Source organism: Solea senegalensis, linkage group LG9, assembly GCF_019176455.1.
Source record: "Solea senegalensis isolate Sse05_10M linkage group LG9, IFAPA_SoseM_1, whole genome shotgun sequence".
Lineage (NCBI taxonomy): Eukaryota > Metazoa > Chordata > Actinopteri > Pleuronectiformes > Soleidae > Solea > Solea senegalensis.
This window is the reverse complement of record NC_058029.1, coordinates 6680719-6697610: the sequence shown is the minus strand read 5'-3', so window position 1 is coordinate 6697610 and position 16892 is coordinate 6680719. Positions and strand designations below refer to the sequence as shown.

The following is a 16892-nucleotide window of genomic DNA, read 5'->3' as shown; positions in this document are numbered from 1 at the left end:
TCACTGATTCCTGCAACATAATGCTTTGCACGATGAAGCACAAAAGCTAGGGTTTGTCTGTCTCCATTTCAAGTGCAAGTGCAAGTAGACATATCAGTGTAAGCGTGAGTTTCTCTGCTGGAATTATTGCCTGTAATTCTCTGTTTGGTGTGCAGAGGTTTTGATAGCGGTCTCTGTGTGTGCCAACGAGTAGGCAACCCATAGAACCACAGCATAGAGACCACAAATAACTGTTTTTACGTTGGTTTTACGTTGGTTTTACGTTGATTTTACGTTGGTTTTGAGGTCGAGGTCTTTAACTTTGGTCTGGTTCTGGCTCAGCTGGAGAGGCAAATGAATGGCTGGTGTGTCATAGTTTTTGTTTACTTTTGTATCTTAAGGCCAAGCCAGCTGTTTCCTTCGTCCTCCTCCTCTATCCATCTTTATTGTATTTTAGGCTAACCATGTTATTTCTCTTCAGCTTCATACATAGTGCACAGACACAAGAATGGGAGTGATGTTTGCATTTCACAGTCAATTCACATATTATTGAAGAAGTGTTTCACGGAGAAATCAAAAACCAAGACCGTAGTTTGTTCAGTCATGTCGCTGCTTAAGATCTCCGTAAAGTGGTATCTGGTGTTTTTAAACTAGAACTGTTACTGTGGGACTTTTTAAGACACTACTGTGGCTGTAGCATATTGTTGAATTATTGATTAATCAGAGAGATGAATCAAAAATGGAAGCATGATAGCTCCGCTCCATTCCAGACGTGATGCTCAACCCAGTTACCTCAGCAGGGCCCGGGCAGTGTGTCACAGCGGCTTCACCAACATCAGGGACAGAACACAGCAATTGTATCACATAGGTTTTGGATTGTTGGCGTTCCGCATAATCATTACATTCCGTGAGAAAATATGGGAAATAAATATTGAAAATCTTGGTGCACAGGGATGTGTTGCCTTGCCTATTGCAGCAACCCTGCAAAAACATTTAATCAAAAATACTCCATACATTAAGGGCATGTTCCACTGCCCTTCATATACACTACCTTTTGTCCCAGCAGCTAAGGTCATAGAGGCCTGGCTCTAGGGATGGCAGTGCTGGTCATTTTGACATCCATGGTCCTCATGGGGTGAATCCTATTTTATTCTCTTTATGTTAAGTGATGTTTCTGTTTTTGGTCACATGACTGGACTGCTCTTGGATGAATTGTCATAAATCTTTGCTCATCTAACTGTAAGGATGACTCTTGGCGACTTTGGTTGTCCATCTGCAGGTTGACAATGTTGCTTTTATTGACTTTCTCCATGTTTTTATCGCTGTTGCTTGATTTTTGTGTTTAGCAGCTTCTTCTTCTATTTATTTCCAAGTGTTAGCCTGGTATGGGAACTGTGACATATGTGCAAAGTGCCCAGGCCAGCCTGAGTCCAACTCTGGTCTGACCGTCTGCAGCTCGATTCCCAATAAAATGATGGTGTTGTGTTAGGCCCATCCATCCATGGCGGTGGCAATCCCAGCTGTCATAGGGTAAAAGGTGGGGTTCATCCTGGACAGGTCGCCAGTCCATCACAGGGCCACATAGAGACAAACAACCATTCACTCTCACTCACACACAGGGAGAGCATGTCCTTGTTCAGACCAGGTCGCGCGTACTACAGTTTTAGTCAGACTAGCACAATGTTTTGTCTCATGTCATGTAAATGTACTGGTTGTGAGCATGCTGCTAGCATTGGCATTTAGCTTAAAACACTGTTGTGCAGGTATTCAAAGCCTTTTATAGCTGCTAACATGGCTGAGTGGGCCGTCCTCCACCTGTGCAGGCGACAGCCTGTTCACAGCACTGTTGCAGCCTGGCAGATCCATGCATCCTGAGGGAAGCTAAATTGTGATGGCTTCTTTTGCCAGAAATGGATGAAAAGGCAATTCACTCGTCCTCGTGCTGCCATCCCATCCCCCACATTCCATTATTTCGTGAGACAGCCATGGCTACCATGCTAATTACACCTACCGCAACAAACAGAAGCCTCTAAATAGCTCGACCGCTCTGTCTGCATCCTGCCTCATACAGCCCCAGCATGACAAACACCCCCAGCCTCCTTTTTCCTCCTATCTTCCCCCGATCCCTCCTCTCCTCCTCCTCCTCCCATCTCTCTGTTCCCCGTTCCCCAGTCATTTCATCACGCCATTTTTCATGCTCTGAGACTGCATTATATTTTAGCTCTCCCTCTGTCCTTCGTTCTGACTACATTTACTCCCTTGCTGCCACCTCCATTTTGCTCAGTCCAACTTTTGCTGCAGGCTTTTCACAGGAGAAAGGAGAAAAATACACAGCAGGCAAAGGCGAGCCCCCACACACACACACACACACATGCACACAAACCTTAGCTTTGCTGTCACCGCTACACCTGTGCCTGCTGAAGGCAGAGCAGATAAAAGAGAATGCATGTTCTTGTACCGCTTTTAATGTTTTGTGAGGATTTGACAAATTCACATCGACAAACTTTGAGTCCACATTGGTATAGAAACAAATGGGTTAGGTAAATGTGTTTAAAAGTTATGCATATGTTTAAAGATGCACCAAATATAGATAACTGTAGTAAGTGTCCCCTTTGTTTCATTTGCCTTTGATTAAGAAACTCTGGAGTTTGGAAATTCAGTACAGCCATCTTCAGGAGACCGTTATCTGAAATATGCTTGTCTGCTGTCTCGTATGTATGAGCTGTCATCTTAGCTTAGGACAGGCATGTCCAAGGTCCGCCCACGATCATGGCCCACACTCAGATTTTGTACGGCCCGCAGCTTTGGTTTTATAATGTATTACTTATGGCCATGGACAGGGACGGACTGGGACAGAAGGGACGGACTGGGACAGAATGTCGTCCCTGATCACGTGTCATCCCCATTAGTTCAGCTGGTAAGGAGTTGTGCTTTGAAACCAGAGTCCAGGGTGGCTATCCACTGGTCTGAAGCCAAAGAGAAGCACCTCTACACAGCCATTACTCTACACAGTTTGCAGCCCATTCCCAGTCATATGTTTAATGCAAACTCAAAACAATTACACTCCCTTTTATACCACACATCAAGTCACGCTACCACTGAAATCTATGAGAGTCGATTAGTGTGAAATATACTCCATCGGCGTGTTCTGTTTCCTTAGTTTAATCTACATGCAGTCTTAAATAAGCTCGGGTCTTGTTGTAGTCAACTATCTAGGGGGTAGTGTACAGAGATGTACTTCTAAATGTACATGTGTTTATGACCTTCTAGCAGAGCCAGGCTCCTTGTTTCTCAATTTGCCAAACTGAGTCTGACCCACTTGCAGAAAGTATGAATAAAAATATGAGGAGTTTCTGTAATATGTCCTTCAGATATGGGTTCCTGGGTTCAAATCTGCAGGTGCCACTTGTAAGCCAAGTCATTTATTTGCTCTGATGATTGTCATTATGACTGATTAATAAGTGGGATATTTTAATTGAAATAGTAGTGAAAAAATAATCCAACGGCAAGAAAGTGGGTCAATCATTCATCTGTATATTGTCATCAATTCATCAACTGATCATTTCAACCCTAATATCAGATAATCCTCCACAACGGAGTTATCAATAAGCAGTTACACCCAAAGCGCAATCACATATTTCATATTTGTTTTACTATCTTTTTTTATTGCTGTATTTGACTGATTAGCTCACGAGTCGCACTGTGGACATAAATGACACTGTGTTTGATTACTATTTGGATGAGTTCTTTTTTTTTTTTTACCACCTATTCATCTCGTTTATAGCTGATTTCACTGTAGATTGTTGTCATATTTGTTTACTGCTAATATTGGCTGCGGCGTCGTGTGATAGATCTCTGCAGGAAATGACATCCTGGGCACCTCCTCTGTGGTGGTAGACGGAGCGTTTGTTGCCTCTACTCACGTGTAATAATGCAGTCTGGCCACTCCATTCTAGATAGTGGTGTTCTTGTTTGGACACTGCATGAGACTTCCAGTCATTGGCTGAGAAGGAAGTAAAAATTTGTCCATCTCAGCAGACGTCTTTCCATTCCACTACCCACCTAATCTCATCCCCCCCCTTCTCCTCCTTTGCTTTTAAGAGAAGGAACTTGCTGCAGTGCAGATTAATCAGAGAGATTTAATTAACTTGGCCCCGGCACACATCAAACCTGGAGACAAGACAGGCTATAAACTCAGCCAATTATCTCCTATGGAGAGGGGTGGGGGGGGACCCCCTTATGTCCACTAACCTTTCACCCAAACCAACTGTGTAGCTTATTTTTTCCCTGTCCCTTCACCACACCCTAACTCGCTTCATATGCTCATGACACCAAAAGCATTAAGAATGGATGGTTGGAAAACTGGTCAAGGTTCATTCTGCTGTGTAGAAGATCAACAGACAGGGTGTGATATGAGAAATGGATATTAAACCATTAAGAATTTGAAAAGCAAAGCAGGTCTGACATTTGTTTACATGAATTATGGAATATTAAATATGAGTTGTATCAAACACGCTAGTTATAAACCTAAGTAAGTATTTTACATGAGAAAATGTAGGTCAATGTTTTTTTTTTTTTAATGGACTTGTAATAGTCTGTTCTTCATTGACTGCAAAAGCAACAGATGACTGACATTTAGTTGTTGGTAGTTTCTGAGAAGATATAAGCATCTCAGTTTCTCTGCTGAGGTGAGGAACGTGTCTACTTTGTTGGAAAATAAACTTGTTTTTTTTCTGTACAGCTATTGTAATTATATGTACTTTAACTATTAAACCAAGCTTGGATGGTTTAATGACTTACATTTGCTGATCCTTGACTGAAAAGACTAAATATTTGTTTTCCTCTAAGACAATGAATGGTGGTCAATATGCAACACATGCAGCTCGATTGCACTTACGTTTGTATTTTGAGCAAGACGGACAAAATAAATTAAGAGACACAGTGCTGTGTTGGCTCGTATGAATCGCTCAACGTGCACATGGTCAACCTTAAAGTCTTAAAAACTACTTTTCTTCACAAGTTCTGCAACTTTCTGACTTGATATCTCAATCAATGGTTAATCATCAGTCTCCAATAAAAGAGATGCAAATAGAAGGGCTCGCTCAAATGTCACAGTTCAATTAAGCTGAGTCAGCAACAGCTCCAGCCAATCAGAGTCCAGGCCGTGGTGGTAGGCACAGGGGATGTTTTTGTGCATTATTTTTGTTTCACTTCTCTTAAGTGTATTTGTGACCTATTGTGGTTTGATTCAGCATCACCTTGCAAGTTCGTCATGTTTTCTTTCAAACTCTACATTCATTATAAGACAAAACTAGTACCACAACCTCTAATCATCGTAATTATCTTCCTCTTGAATTCTTGTGCCTTTCTTCGTAGATTTGTCATGGCGAAAAGAAAAAAAAATCCCAAGCAGCACACACATAAACCACACAGCCTTACACAACACCCAAGCGCCCTGCTGCAGCTGCTGAGGCCATAATAACGTGTTACCACGGCAACCGAGACACTGTCTGCTGCTCGATGCTTGGGGATGGTGCTAAGCTGCGATAGCTTGTCAGGATAGGAAAGCAAGTCCGTCTCGTCTCGTGTGCATGCTCGCCTTCCTGACCTTGACTTGACACACATCACTACCTCAGCATGTTTGGTGTGTGTGTGTGTGTGTGTTCAGGTGTGAAATTCTATTTATTTGAGTTTATTCATGAATCACCTTGAAGTCACCTTGCTCTGCAGCTGACGTCCAAAAAGCTGTCGACATTCCAGATACCTAAATGCTAACTTCAAAAATTCATGCTGTGTGTGTGTGTGTGTAAGACTGCAGTCAATCTCAAGCACATCCCATGCCTTGACTCTTGTCTTCAAGACAGTATACACAGTATAAACTCACTATCTGCTAACATCTATCAAACCATCAAGCCACCATAATAGATGTTGAAACGACCAGTTTTGTATAAGATTTGAACTCATGAGATGCATCGCAGCATGCACAGCCAGCTCTTTTGCTTCCGTGTAGTACAGACGGCCTTGATTTCAAAGCATTAGTGTTTTACGACCTGGGGATATAACGTTTTTTTTACTTTTTTATTTTTATTGTAGAAGTTGACTGGCCACTGGTAGTGACGTCGACCAATCTAAACTCTAAAGGTGTGAGATTTGTGATAATATACCTCGTGCCGTGTTGAGGTTTTACAAAATGTTCAGGCAACTGCAATACCAGCCGTCAGTCACTCTGACGTGCCGTGCTTTATCAGCTGTTTTCCTCTAAACGGGATCGTAATTCACAAATGTTTTATTGAAGAAGACTGAAAACTAATGATTGGGAACATAAACGTCGTAAATCAAGTAAGACATAGGTTCATTTTCCCATATACTCCCATTCAAACACAGGCCATTTTACAAACAGTTAAAGGTGGCTAATCAGTATCTAATGAGAACTTTATTGTGTAGTAAAACAGAATTTATAGTCTTACTTCCTGTTTGGCTTTAACCAGCAAACCAGAAGAATACGAGTCCACTCGTTACGTATGGTCTTTGGTGAAAGGACGATAAAAGCATGAGGTGATGACACGTAATGAGCATGAAGTCCAGTGTGTACCAGCTGAGCTATTCTCACTTGGGCTGCGGGGACAAACATGTGAACTCTGAGGAGTAACAGATCACCATGACACCGGTGCTGGGTGTGATTTCAGGTGCAGCCGATCACACCTCTAAATAAATCCATTCACACTCATCAGCGCTGGCCGTGGTCAGACGTTGAACACGTAATGAAGCCGCGCAGAGGAACCCAGGTTTTTCAATGTGGTGTGAGGGCACTTGTAAATCTGCTGCGGTAGAATCATGCCTCGATGACTTTTCTCCACCTAGAATGTGGAGAAAGTGTTATCAGACTATAGCTGTAATCTGCTGGATCCTGGTCACGACTGACGACTTCGCAGAGACCGAGACGATGTTGAAGAAAATGTAGTCCACTGCGTGTCAACCACAGATGACCCAGTTACGAGGTGAGCCCTCAGCAAATCAGGCCATCAGGGAGTTTGACTGTTTTGCATTCATCGGCTGACAGCGCCTGACATTGTCTGCACACGTGTATCTGTGAGCGAGACCTTGACATTTGTCATCAGATCGTGCTACGTGCAGGTCTGACTCGTCCCAATGCTTCCCGACTGTGTCCTAATGTGGACTAATCATGGAAACCGCATTGGGAGCTGGTTTGAGGACACATTTTGTCCACATTGCTGAGCTGCATGAACACAATCCATCCTCAGAATAGATTAGAGACCGCCTCCTCGTCTGGTCAGCAGTAGTTTGCCACTAATCAGCACTCGTGTTTTATTTATTTTGCAGCCACCACTGCAATATTAATACTGATCTCTGTATCATTTTCTTTTTCCTAATGATTGAAACGTGTTTTCTGCACGAGCAGAACTTCTGTCCCTCTACCTGTCACGAGCTTACAAACACTTTGACCACATCGAGACTAGAGCTGCAACAAATGATTCTTTTCACGATTAATCGAGTAATCGTCCATAAAATATCAGAAAGCGTTGATCAGTGTTTGTCAAACCTGGAAATGATGATGTTCTCAAATGTCTTGTTTTGTCCACAAAGAACAATTATTCACTTTCAATGATTTCTTTGTTAAATGGAGCAGTATTCACATTTAAGAAGCTGAAACAATCAGAAATCCATCCTCCTGCTCCCTAAAACAATCCAAGGATTTGGGTTATGTTAATTGGATATTCTAAATTGAGCATGGTTTAATGTTTATGCTGTGATAGCTTAACTGGGTTTGGCCCCAACTCATGATGGAACCTTGCCTGCGTCATGATGTTTTGGATGTTTTTGACCATGATTACGTTTTTCACATTCTTCCTCTGTCTCCCTATTTCTTGTTTTTCTAGAACATGGATAAGACACAACTCCCCTCCGTGACGCTGATCGTGGGCTGTGGAGTGTCTTCACTGACGCTGTTGCTGCTCATCATCATCTACATGTCTGTCTGGAGGTGAGACACAATGGTTTTCATCAAGAACAGTTTGTGCAAGTGTGCAATACAAACGTAGAGGCTTTGAGATTGGCGTCTAACAAGGACACAAAATGAGAAGCGTAATCTTGGTTGCAGACTCCTGACAAAACGTTTGCCTCTTGTTGTGAGCACACTTGAGCCCGTCGACTCTGCCTTGTTCCCTCGTCATAAACGGCGGAAGGTTTTTGTTTACCTGTGCTTTTCATCACCAATTGTGAACAACAAAAATCGAGTAGAGGAGAGCAGCGAGCCGAGAAGCACTGACTTTTACAAGTGCACCTTTGTAACAGTGAAGCTTCTAAATTTTCATTGAAGCATTCTCTGTTTTAAACAATGATGAATGATTTGCTCAAATACACATTTCAGGCAGAAATGACCACATGAGATACCGTCTATATATGCAAAAATGGGAAAGGAAAAGGGATTTTTTTATTTTTTAGGTTGGGTTGAACCACCCTGAGACACAGAGGCTCACTCTCACTGAACATATAATCTATGCCTAGTTAAATATGATATATCTTAAGAATATATTCTCTATGAAACTTAATGTCACCATTCAATGGCTTTCAGCGAACGTTTGCATCGCTTTACGCTGAAGTGCATAGTGATAATAAGACAGAAAAACAACACTTCCCCCGTGTTCGATGTATCAGAGACGATGACAAATGAGACTCAACAAATGCAAGAGGAAAAATAAAGTTTTCCAGAAGTCATTAAAAAAGCTGCAATGGAGTAAGCTGAACTCCTATTAAGTGAGAAAGCCGTTCCACTGATAAGAAGCTGGAGCTGAAAATGCACGTCCGCTCATACTTTTCAGTTTAATAAGAGCTTTTACCCAATTTCCAATATCAATAAAGGATTTGTGATTCTCTTCTTTTGCAGGTGCCATTTTAGGCACATAGTCTCGTTATAAAACTGTGGACAAAAGGATTTATTGTCCCTGGCAAGTACAAAAGAACACATTCACACATCTATATTTCTCGGGTATACACTGTATGTGCAGAACATTTAAGCGAACAATAAAAAAAAGTGCACCACTTGCAAGGACATCACTGTTATGTCTGCTGTCCCATAAAGCGCCAGCCTCAGAGCTGTATACCACCACCAGCAAGGGCATTCATATTTAAATAAATACACTCGTACATTTAAAGATGTAGGAACATTTGGTTAAATACATGTCCCTTCTCCCTGTTTGCCTGTCAGGTCAAAGTCAGGGGAAAATGAAACGCTCGTAGCCGTTCTGTATCACTGTTGACAAGCATCACAGCAGTGTCGCACATTCCCCTCGTGACAAATGATTTTTTTTTTTTTTTTGTTGAGTAAATGACAGGCCTGTGTGTGTGTGTGTGTGTAGTGTTGTGATGACTGGCATCATTACAGCTGGAAAGGTGCAGATAAAAACGGGCGTGGTGCAAGGACAAGCGGATAAAGTTGACACCCAAGATGCAGCTTTTCGTGAAACCGCGTTCTGCTCTATCTTAATGATTTCAGCGGCTTTCAGGGAACGTTCAAATCCGTCTTTGACGGTTTGGCAAGTTTCCTAATCAGTCATTGATGTGTTTTGTGAGTGTAGTTATCTGTAAAGTGTGTCTTGTTGCATTCTCTTTTAAAAAGCCAGGTGTGTTAGGATCTGCTGCAGACTTTGAAAAATTCCCCTTGTGGACTTTCTTTTAGTATTTCTGGACTTTAAAGGGATTTTGTTTACCCACACCTGTTTCATCCCTTTAGTATTCTGTCTGTGCAGTGACAAATTCATCAGTAAATGCTTCTAGAATTATTCGCACAGACCGGTATAAAAAGCACTAAATACAAAGTATGTAAAAATACAACTACACATTGAAAATTGGAATTGCACTTGAAAAGGGAAAGGTTATCCAGCCCTGGTATGAAGGGACTGGCACACGCAGATGTTACTGTTTAACTAAATGCAGACTATCCATTTTTGAATGTGACACGCAAACACTAGAATACAAATAGAAAATAAATAAGTAAATAAACTATGCTCACTAACTCGTCTGCGCTGTTTGTGCTCGTAATCTACAGACAGCTGTTATCGTTGATGTGAGAGTTTGTTCTTTTTGCAAATTCCAGTATTGGAACCACAACAGATGTTTATTTCTGTGCTAATGAGACAATTAAGCTAAAATAGAACAGATAGATAGATAGAATCTAATTATCATGTGGTAAAATACTACATGATCATAATTATATATATATATGTATATGTATATATATATGTGTGTATATATGTATATGTATATATATGTATGTATATGTATGTATATGTATGTATATATACATATATATATATTATAAAGTAAATAATTAAAACATTTACAAAGATGTGAAATAAATGAAAAACAAAGGAAATATACTATCACTGAAAGCCCGATCTTGGCCACAGGTAACACTCCGGTCTTCTCTTGTGTTTTTGTGCAGGTACATTCGGTCCGAGCGCTCAGTCATCCTCATCAACTTCTGCCTCTCCATCATATCCTCCAATGCCCTCATTCTCATCGGACAGACACAGACGCGGAATAAGGTACGCCCCAATCTGAGTCACAGATGTACGATCAGTGTTGATTTAATGGTCATTTAATTATTGTGGTTTTTTTCTCTCTTATGTTCCAGGTCTTGTGCACCCTGATTGCAGCGTTCCTCCATTTCTTCTTCCTGTCTTCATTCTGCTGGGTTCTGACGGAGGCGTGGCAGTCGTACATGGCAGTGACGGGTCGCCTCAGGAATCGCATCATACGGAAGCGTTTCCTGTGTCTCGGTTGGGGTGGGTGTCCTGTCCGCTGGTCTCCCGTGTCCTCCACATGGTCTCTGTCTTATTTGTCCTGCATTAACGTCGATTTTTATTCAAAATCCCAGGTCTGCCTGCACTTGTCGTGGCGATCTCGGTTGGCTTCACCAAGGCAAAGGGATATGGAACACCAAGCTAGTAAGCATGCTTTTCTATAGGTTCTATATATCTGCCTCTTTAAGAATTAATGCAGGGTTATTATGCATGGATGGGGGTTTATGTTTGCAGAATAATTAACCTCTCTCTTTCTTTGTCTCATCCATCTTTTACATCCCCGCTCTTGTCACACATATGGTCCCGTACCTTTCACCTCATTCTGTGCCTCCTCTTTGCAACTCCCATCAACATCTTCTCTCTCTCCCATATCACTCTGTCTATATTTCCCTTGCTCCTCTCTTGTAGCTGCTGGCTCTCTCTGGAAGGAGGTCTTCTTTATGCATTTGTTGGACCTGCTGCAGCTGTTGTCTTGGTATTTCCCCTTTTTTGTCATCTTTAATCTGTCATTTCAACACCTGCACTAAACCAAACCAGACCAATTAGCGGCGCCACGTCGGCCACTTGAAAACACATCTCATCTGCATGTGCCTGTATTCACAGTAAAACTTTAGGTCACCAACTTTATATTAATAAAGGTAATAATAAAAGTATTTAAAGCAACAAATAATAGTGGGAAAAAAGGAACGCTTGAAGGTCCATAGTCATTTTAAATGGCCTGAACACTTTGAACAAATAGGTTTATTTTTTCTGTTAATTTATCCCTCTTCTCTTTCTTCCATATACCTCTCTATCTTCTTCCCTGCCTTCCCCTCTCCTCATTCACTTCCTCTGTTGCTTCCCTGCTTCTTTTCTTTTAATCCCCTCTTTTCCTTCACCAATCCATTCCCTTTATTTCATTCCAAAGTTCCTTTGTCTCTTGCCTTCTTTTCCTAGTTGATATACCTTCATACCTCTCCTTTCCCTCTCCCCCTGTTTAGTTTCTCTTCCACTTTTTATGTTCTTAAAATAAAACGCGGCGGTGCATCAGCATTTTGAAGCTCGCTTTTGAAAACATTTTGAAAAAATTACGTAACAAACCTTTGCTTACTGCTGTATAATCGCCACCTCAGCTCCCCTCGCAATTCTACCTGCATCTAAAGGTAAAGCAGTGGCGCATGTGCCTTCAGGAGCCTCGCTGCAATCACACCGTGCCCTTGTTTCCCAATCAAATCCATCCACAGAACTTGATGATTCATGTCCCAGTGCTCCGCTCCCACCTCCAACAGCTACTTCTTCAGTTGTCAGCCATGTTGGAAGCCCAACAGCATCAGAACCCTCAAAGAGCTAAAACTGTGCCTTTGATTCCACACAGCTCATATTTTATGAATGATTTTGTCTATATTGAAAAATGTATGTACTCCGTTAGAAACACATCTTTTCATCCAATTTATACTTCTCACGCTTCATCGAGCGCCTGATCAAAAACATTTAAGATGATAAACGCTAACAATTTGCAGCACAGAGCCCACAGTGCGAGTGCGTGTGATGACACGCACGTGTCCATCATCTTGAATGCACATCATCATCCATCGTCCTCAGAGTAGCGCTTGCATGTTGTGAAGTAATGAGACTGTTGTTTGCTCTGCTTTAATCCTGTGCCTCTTCTCTTCTTCGCAGGTTAACATGGTTATTGGGATTCTCGTTTTTAACAAACTGGTGTCCAAAGACGGCATTACTGATATGAAACTAAAGGAGAGGGCGGGGTATGCCTTATACCGCACATCCATTTTACACAGTGACCTATAACCAGGCTGACGTCTTGGGGGGAGGAACAAGTGCAGTTATTGGCTCATTACTTGAAACTACCCTCAGGCATTATTCTAGACGTTGGCAAATTGGCTAAAGATGACATTTAATTTCTAACTCCAGGAGAATGATGAGGAGCAGAGGGAGAAAAAAAAGGAAAAGATAAGAAAGAGGAATGTGACTGAATTAATCAAGAATAAGATAAAAGACCCAAAGACAATGTGTTTTTTGTCATATAGCCGAGACTATGATCGATGCCTCTGAATTAGAGATAAATGAAGGGTGGCAAGAATATGTGAGGAAGGGTGTCTGGTTATTGGTCCTTCACAGACTGAGCAAGATGACTCATCTCATTGCTTTCTTTTTAAGTTTCCAATGTGTTGCATTTTCCTCCTGCTGTTCTTTGTTTGCAGGTGTTGCTATCGATGTAGAGCTCTGTGAATCCATCTGTCTCTTTTTCTTTTTTTTAAATCCTGTTTGGTTGTTTCTCGTAAAGGGAAGCAGGGTAGGAGACCTGACTCAAGCCTGATCCAAGGGAAACCGGTGCGGCGCTATCATAACCGATAGACCCGTTTAACCCAACAATAGGGAAATTGCTGTTGTATTTAGAGTTTAGAGTCAGGATATGGAGATTGAGGTAAAAGTTGTGGGTTATTCAAACTGGACAGTGTACATGGTGAAGGGAGAAACAGCGTTAAATGTAGTGTAAATGATACCTTGTGGTAGCTGGTGATGTCGTGTTGCGTGGTTAATTCGCTCTTCCAGAGCAAATCAAACACAAGCCAAAGTATACCCAATTCAAAGACACCTTATAACTCTCTAAAATTGGGAATGGGACAATACAGTATGAGATCCTGATGGTATGATAACCTTAAGCAATTACAGCCCTAAAATGTGATACCTAAACCTTTTTAACACTGTGGTATACATTGAAACAGGTTATGAGCTCATGCCTGATTACAGTATGGGGCCAACACCATAGATAAAAGCTGTGTGTTACTCCGACGTGATGTAATATTAAGCACATTTTCCAGCATATCGCTGCAATGCTGCGAAATGTTTTATTTGCACATTTTTTAACCCAATTAGATAACTATTATTATTTTTGGTAATGACATTTTTTGGCATCATCACTGCTAAATAGTGACGTGAAACCCTAAAAATGTCATTAGAAATAGTTAATGCAGCACACTTGTGCACCCTGCTCCCCTTTACCCTTTACGGGCTGTTTTGTCTCCATCGGCATAGTTGGTACATTCAAATGTTATTTTCTGTCTCTCTCTCTTCTCTATCTCTTCTCTCTCTGAACAAAATGTTTGCTTTCTCCAATGATTTCTCTGTTCAACTGTACTTGTTTTTGCTGTCTGAAATGTCACGTTTGAGTTTTGCACAGAATCCCCTCTCTCTCACTCAGGGCTCTCCAATCAGGAAAACATCAGTCTCAGAAGCCCCCTCCCATGTCATCAGTGATTGGGTAAAAAAACAAAACAAAACAAAAATTATAATAATAATAAAAATGATAATACCTGCCCATCCCACCCTCTTCTTAATGTACGGCTACCAGCCCTGCCCATCACCAAAGCTGCCGATGCTTTAGCGATCACCTCTGATTGGCTTTCTCTTATTTCCTGCCTTTACCTCACTATCTCACTATTGACCTTGCAGTTTTTACTACTTCCTGTTAGATGGATAGACATAACACATTAAACCGCTCCATTCCTAGTATGCTCTTACAAAAAAACAACAGCTTTTTTTAACACTAACAAATGGTAGTTGCTGTAATAGTATATATTTTTTTATCATTTGAATTGTGTGGAAATGTAAGAGTGAATGATTGTTTGTCACCTTTGTGGCCCTGCGATGGACTGGCAAAATGTGCAGGGTGTGACCCCGCCTATCGCCGTATGTCAGCTGAGATTGGCACAGCATCCCTCATGTGGAGGATAAAGCGGTAGAAGATGGAAGTATGAATGGATGAAGTGTGTGTGTGTGTGTGCATGGTTGATAGGTAGTCAGTACTCTATCTGTGTGTCTCTGATGACTTACATTTGTATAAATGGTGGATACAGATGAATTGGTCTTCATAGAGACAGATTCCTGTCAGTTATTAGATTAAAAAGGAGCAGGAAGGTGTGTGCGTCGCCACAAGTGAAACTACACAACAGACAAAAAGCAGATACAGAAACGACGGAACAGTCGATACCTTTTCTGACAAAAAGAGGCCATGAGGCATACTACATTGATTTTGCCGCTCTCCAAATATTACTACTCCCCGTACGTACAATTTCAATGAGAGGATGAAGCAGAACTAATCGACCTCCAGATCAGAGAACAGAGACAAACTTGTGGTCCTTCACCTTTCCCAGTGTGACATCAGCTAATAACACTAATAACAGTAATGTGAAGTGGATGTCCGTCCGTCCCTAGTCTGCGTGTCTTGCCGGCCAGTTAATGGCCGTGTGCTGTAACTGCCCTAAGTGAGAAGGAATAAAACGGTTTATCGTGTTTGATAAACAACGTCAGTTGTAAACATTTATGAACTACAGCTTAGGTTGAGTCAACTGAAACTCCTCAATGCGACCAGATGGAGACACAAATACTTTTATAACATGATAATGATTGACTTGTCTTTCAGTCAAGGTTTCGATTTGACATATTCAAGGAGAACGGTACGCTGTAAAATCGAACAAGTCATTCATCGAGCTTTCTTTGGAAGAAAAAACGAGGAAACTGTCTTCAGATGGACATTGAGAACTCATTTCTGTCTTTACCACACAATGACTTACTTGCTCTGTCTGGAAAACCATTTACCAAAACAGAAGCTTGACAACACCACACTGGGATTTGTTTCATTATTGTGCACATGGCACCTTTTAAGATTTAAAGGTGAAGTTAAGATAATTAACACTGCACTCCCATGATGCTGGGAGTGCAAGGGAGTTCTGTCGTGGGTGGAGCTGTTGTAGCTCCACCCACACCATACCGTACCATTTTGCTCTGGTACACCAAGGAAAGGGTGCCAATAATATGTACCGTACCAAACTGAAACACGGCTATATGTACCATGTAAAATATGAATAGACTTTTAAAGAAAAAGAATATGACGATCACACATCAGGATCAAAACATTATGGATTCATTTGTGCTTTCCTCACCTAACGCGTGGTATAACCTTTTAGAGATCCACTCCTCTGTGACCTTGGATCTTATATTTCCCTCTACATAATATTGCACTGAGCCACAATCTCTGTCAAGCATTTCCATATGGGTCATGGCATGTTAAGAATGCAAATCCAAATTGGGGGAAGCAATGTGTTGCGGTTGGCTCTGGCTTGGTGCTTGTTGATTATCTAATGGGATTTCACTGGTTTAAAATTAGGTTTTGTTCTTGTGTTGACCTTGCGCTGGTGTCGCTGCTTTTGTTTCTGCTTAAAGTAAAAAAAAAAAAAGAAAACCAAGAAGAATGAATTGTGTCTCTTTTGGTGACGTCCCCTCAAACTCATTCCGTTCACCTCGGTTTGCCCGTGTTTCGAATGCAAAACACGCCTAATGGCGCTAATCAATTTATTCAACACCTAATTTAAAATGCGGCCACATCTGCACCAGGCAGTTCGGCTCACACCCCTGAGACTAGGCTCGCTTGCTCCTTACCCCCCTCCCAACATTAGACTCTTAACAGTCGAGAGAGAGAGAGATAAGTAATTCCAACCAGCACTGGAGTTTGTTTCCTTCGTGACAAACTTGTAAACAGTTTCGATCATCGAGTCGTGCAACAATAGGTTAACTAGACGTCACGCTTTGAGATTTGATATGATCGTCTAGCTTTGAATACATCAAGTTCTTTTCATTCCATTTGCTGCAACGCTTTTTATAACATATTGTAAATTGTGCAAAACAAGGCTTGTTTTGATCTAGAGTCCACCTTCGATCGATGCAATGTTTGGTGTAGATATTTATTTATTAATTCAGCTATATACTCCTCTACCAAGAACCTAACCACCTTTCCCTCCTGATCTTTACATTTGAGAAAATAGTGTTGTACATCCGAAGTGTTGATTGCTTTTTAATATCATTGCCTACAGTGCACATTTAGCAGCTGCATTGGCCTTTTACTTCAAATTGAATTCCTTCTATTATGTGATGTATTTTTCTTTTAATCCTGGCGTCCAGAGGCTAAAAAAATTGATTCCTTCAGCTCTTCGGCTGTAGTTGTTGTCGAGCACGAGGCCAGGCGGTAACAGATTAGTTCATTACTTGTCACTATCTCACACCTCGTGGTCGGTCGTCTGCGAGCAAAAACTG

The 16892-nt window shown here is 41.5% G+C and overlaps 1 protein-coding gene across 11 annotated transcripts in view; it reads left to right on the top strand.

The window, feature by feature from the left end:
• The window catches only part of adgrb1a (adhesion G protein-coupled receptor B1a), a 123867-nt gene that overhangs the window by 91135 nt on the left and 15840 nt on the right, over positions 1 to 16892 (top strand). For 9 of the 11 annotated variants that reach the window (XM_044033798.1, XM_044033800.1, XM_044033799.1 and 6 more), the window contains 6 exons: positions 7878 to 7981; positions 10442 to 10544; positions 10634 to 10784; positions 10877 to 10946; positions 11211 to 11277; positions 12462 to 12547. In XM_044033798.1, coding sequence (XP_043889733.1) covers positions 7878 to 7981; positions 10442 to 10544; positions 10634 to 10784; positions 10877 to 10946; positions 11211 to 11277; positions 12462 to 12547 — 581 coding nt within the window. Of the gene's footprint in view, positions 1 to 7877; positions 7982 to 10441; positions 10545 to 10633; positions 10785 to 10876; positions 10947 to 11210; positions 11278 to 12461; positions 12548 to 14004; positions 14065 to 16892 lie in introns of all 11 variants that reach the window. The other 2 variants (XM_044033797.1, XM_044033796.1) reach the window with 1 other exon arrangement.